This window comes from Vigna umbellata, chromosome 1 (assembly GCF_029865625.1).
Source record: "Vigna umbellata cultivar VRB3 chromosome 1, Vumbellata_1.0, whole genome shotgun sequence".
Lineage (NCBI taxonomy): Eukaryota > Viridiplantae > Streptophyta > Magnoliopsida > Fabales > Fabaceae > Vigna > Vigna umbellata.
Genome location: NC_142165.1, coordinates 41,802,179 through 41,805,335, shown reverse-complemented (window position 1 = coordinate 41,805,335; position 3,157 = coordinate 41,802,179). Strand labels below are relative to the sequence as shown.

The following is a 3,157-nucleotide window of genomic DNA, read 5'->3' as shown; positions in this document are numbered from 1 at the left end:
ATGGCAGCTGAAATGATGAAAAAATAAGGAAAATCCCACAACCCAAAATAATTAACATACGGTTCAAGGACTATGTGTGTGAGACAAATATAGTAAAGGTCAAGCTGATGGTGGAGAGAAAAAGGATTGGGCAGAACCTTCCTCTCCCGTGTGGTTCATTCTTGTTTTCCTATGTTCATCTTTGTTGCTATGTAATATACTCATAGCAGTGTTTGTTTATTAAATTATATACAACATAAGCTAGTAACAAAGTGACATCATAAAATGCAGACCCACCTCAAATGGCATTTTAACAGCTGAAAATTTAGGCCAAAAGAAACAACATACTGAAAATCTAAGAATATCATTCTAAGTCTCCGATCAATAAAAGTAAGTTTTAAAGGGAGCTTTACCAGCAGGGTAAGTGACATCACTGATTTGTCAGAGATCATGAACAGCCACTAGCGCAAGGTTTTTCTTCACTAAATGATAATCAGGATATTTTCCAATTCACTAGGTATTTATCGTGCGTAATGGCAAGTTCCGGTGACGATTGTCCGACGACTAAGGTAAGTGGTTTTCCATTCCATGTCGTAGCTTGGTTATTCGGTTTGGGCATCACGTAGCATGGTTATTTGATTTGGGTTAATGTTTGGGGTTCGTATCGTTGTGTTGTGGTGCTTGGGTTATTGGGTTTCGTTGTTTTGATGATTTGATTTTGGTTTATGCAGTTGAGTGTTCGTCACTCTTTTTCGACAAAGTATATATGTACTTTGAACGAACGCTTAACAAAGGAGCATCGATCATTGATTGCGACAACTCCATTTGCTTGGTTTTTAGATGTCAATGTCAATGTTAAAGTAGGTAGAAATATACTGAGTGAGTTATTGGGTAAGTGGGACGACTGTAGTAGTGGTTTTATAGTTGGGAATAAAGTTTTGAATATAAATGAAAATGATATTTATTTAGGGTTGGGACTGAGTACAGATGGTGCAAACATTAACTTAAAGGAAGAGCTGGGCAATAGTGAATGTGTGAAATACATAGGCAAAGGAACAAAGGAATTGAATTCAATATACAAAATTCTAATGCGAAAACAAAAGAAGAAGATTCCTTGTTCTCATTTTTGTAGCCTTTACCTCCTGGTAGGGATAAGTGAGATTTTATTTCCAAAACGTAGTGGGAAAGTGTTTCCCGTAATGTTTAATGTTGTTGACAACTTAAGTGCTTTGGGTAGTTATTGTTGGGGTAGTCTAGTTTATCGTTTTCTGTTACATAGTTTGTGCAAAGCTTCAAAAGGCTTGAAGAAAGGTAAAGGTATTTCAAACGTTTACGTCAACGGTTGTGTGTACATGCTGCAGGTAATTAATAGTATTTGATGTACTTACTTAAAATGTTATTTGAATTAAGTTTGTTACAAGTTAAGATGATTTATTTGTCTTAGGTATGGTTTTTTGAGCTGTTTGTTCCACCTACTGACATTGACGGAAATGAACAACCTTTGAAGACGTATGTTAGGGTTGGATCACGAAGGCGTTACAAGGGAAGAGCACTTAGGACTCCATACACCGGGACCGTAATGCTTAGAATAAAAAATGAGTGATTTGTGTATTTAGTTGATTGAAAATGTTATTTGGAAAGTAATGAAAATTGTAATCATTGTAAATAGATTAAGAAAACAATGTTCAATGTATTCGATTTGGTTCAATGAAATAAAATTTGAGTTTTGGTTTGAATTGGTCTCATATTTTATCTATTCAATACCATTGTTATTATGAGTTGTGGGTTTGTCGATTTCAGAATGTCGTAATTTTTTTTGTCTCCTAAGTTGCAGGCTTGTTTGTAACATGTTGGTGTTTGAGTGGTCATTTTGAGTAACATGTGATGTGATGTGAGTCCAAGGAGTGTGGGGTGACCCCTCATGAGTTGGGGGAGCAACCTGTGCAAGGAATGAGTGAGAGTGCTGAAAAAAGGAGCTGGTAATCGTTTACAGGATCCTGTAAACGATTACCCGAGAGAAATTGGGAATTTGTACAGAAAGTCCAACACAGGTACTCAGTCAGGTGAACACAGGTCACCATTGGAAAATCGATCAAAAATACTTTCTTCAATCATAAATATGAGACAATATCAAATTTTATTTACCGAGTATAACGGACTAAAATGAAACCTCTTAACAACACCGCACAACCTTTTCTCAAAGTACATAAAGACCGTACAAGCAAAGAACACCACCTACACAATAAAAAATTTTCACATTACTAAAATAAACTATAACATGAAACACAACCAAATGTGACAATACTAACCATGTTATCAACGTATTTCATTGGGGCCAAAGTGTAAATTGAAGTCGTGCTCAAGCTTTGGCCAATTATCTCGCTTACAACCCTAAACATACAAATATTAGTCAATGACAAACAATACATATTCCTCAACCACAACTACAATTCATACCACATACCTGTGTACGTTCATCTCTCTGATGCTGACTGCTGTATACAATTGGTTTACATCAACACTAGTGCTTGGATCACCAACAAAACTCCGCAATGGGGGTATAGCCAATGGAACGACCTCCGGTTCTCCTTCATCAGCATCATCTTCTATTTCAATAAAATTAATATTACGAACAGTTTCATCATCCCCTCTTACTTCAGCATGTGCACCTAGGGGGTCATCAACTTCATTTCCATCACCTTCTTCTTCTCCCCCAACTTCAGCATTCTCCTCACCTCCAACTCCATGTCCATCACCTTCTTCTTCTCCCACAACTTGAGCATTCTCCTCACCTCCAACTCCACCCCCAACCTCTTCATCAGTGGCACATGCATCTTCTTCATGAAAGATTGGAGTTTGATAAATTTCAAATAGCTCCCTAGTCAGAACTCCAATCTTGGCATTCAATGCTCTGATATGTTCATTATTTTTCCTCAATCTCTCCTCCGCACTTGCTTCCCATGCCCCGTCATCAGAGCTTTCGTCTTCATCATCGTCTTGGTCAACCTTGGATCCTTCACTCATTCCTCCGTCATCCATGTTGAAAGCTGCACGGATTTCCGGCCTATGACGATCTTCATTTCGTATATACCACTCCATATTTAACTGCACCAATAGCACACAACAAATTCAGACAAAATACACAATCCATTTTAACATACAAAATAACGAAAAACAA

At 37.4% G+C, this 3,157-nt stretch overlaps 1 protein-coding gene across 1 annotated transcript; it reads left to right on the top strand.

Annotated features, from left to right (window-relative positions):
- Positions 1-508: 508 nt before the first annotated feature.
- LOC148205407 (uncharacterized) lies at positions 509-1,358 on the top strand. The gene is made up of 2 exons (XM_088110703.1): positions 509-548; positions 711-1,358. Exons 1-2 carry the CDS (start codon positions 513-515, stop codon positions 1,356-1,358), a joined length of 684 nt encoding a protein of 227 aa, XP_087966829.1. The 5' UTR covers positions 509-512.
- The last annotated feature ends 1,799 nt before the right edge of the window (positions 1,359-3,157 follow it).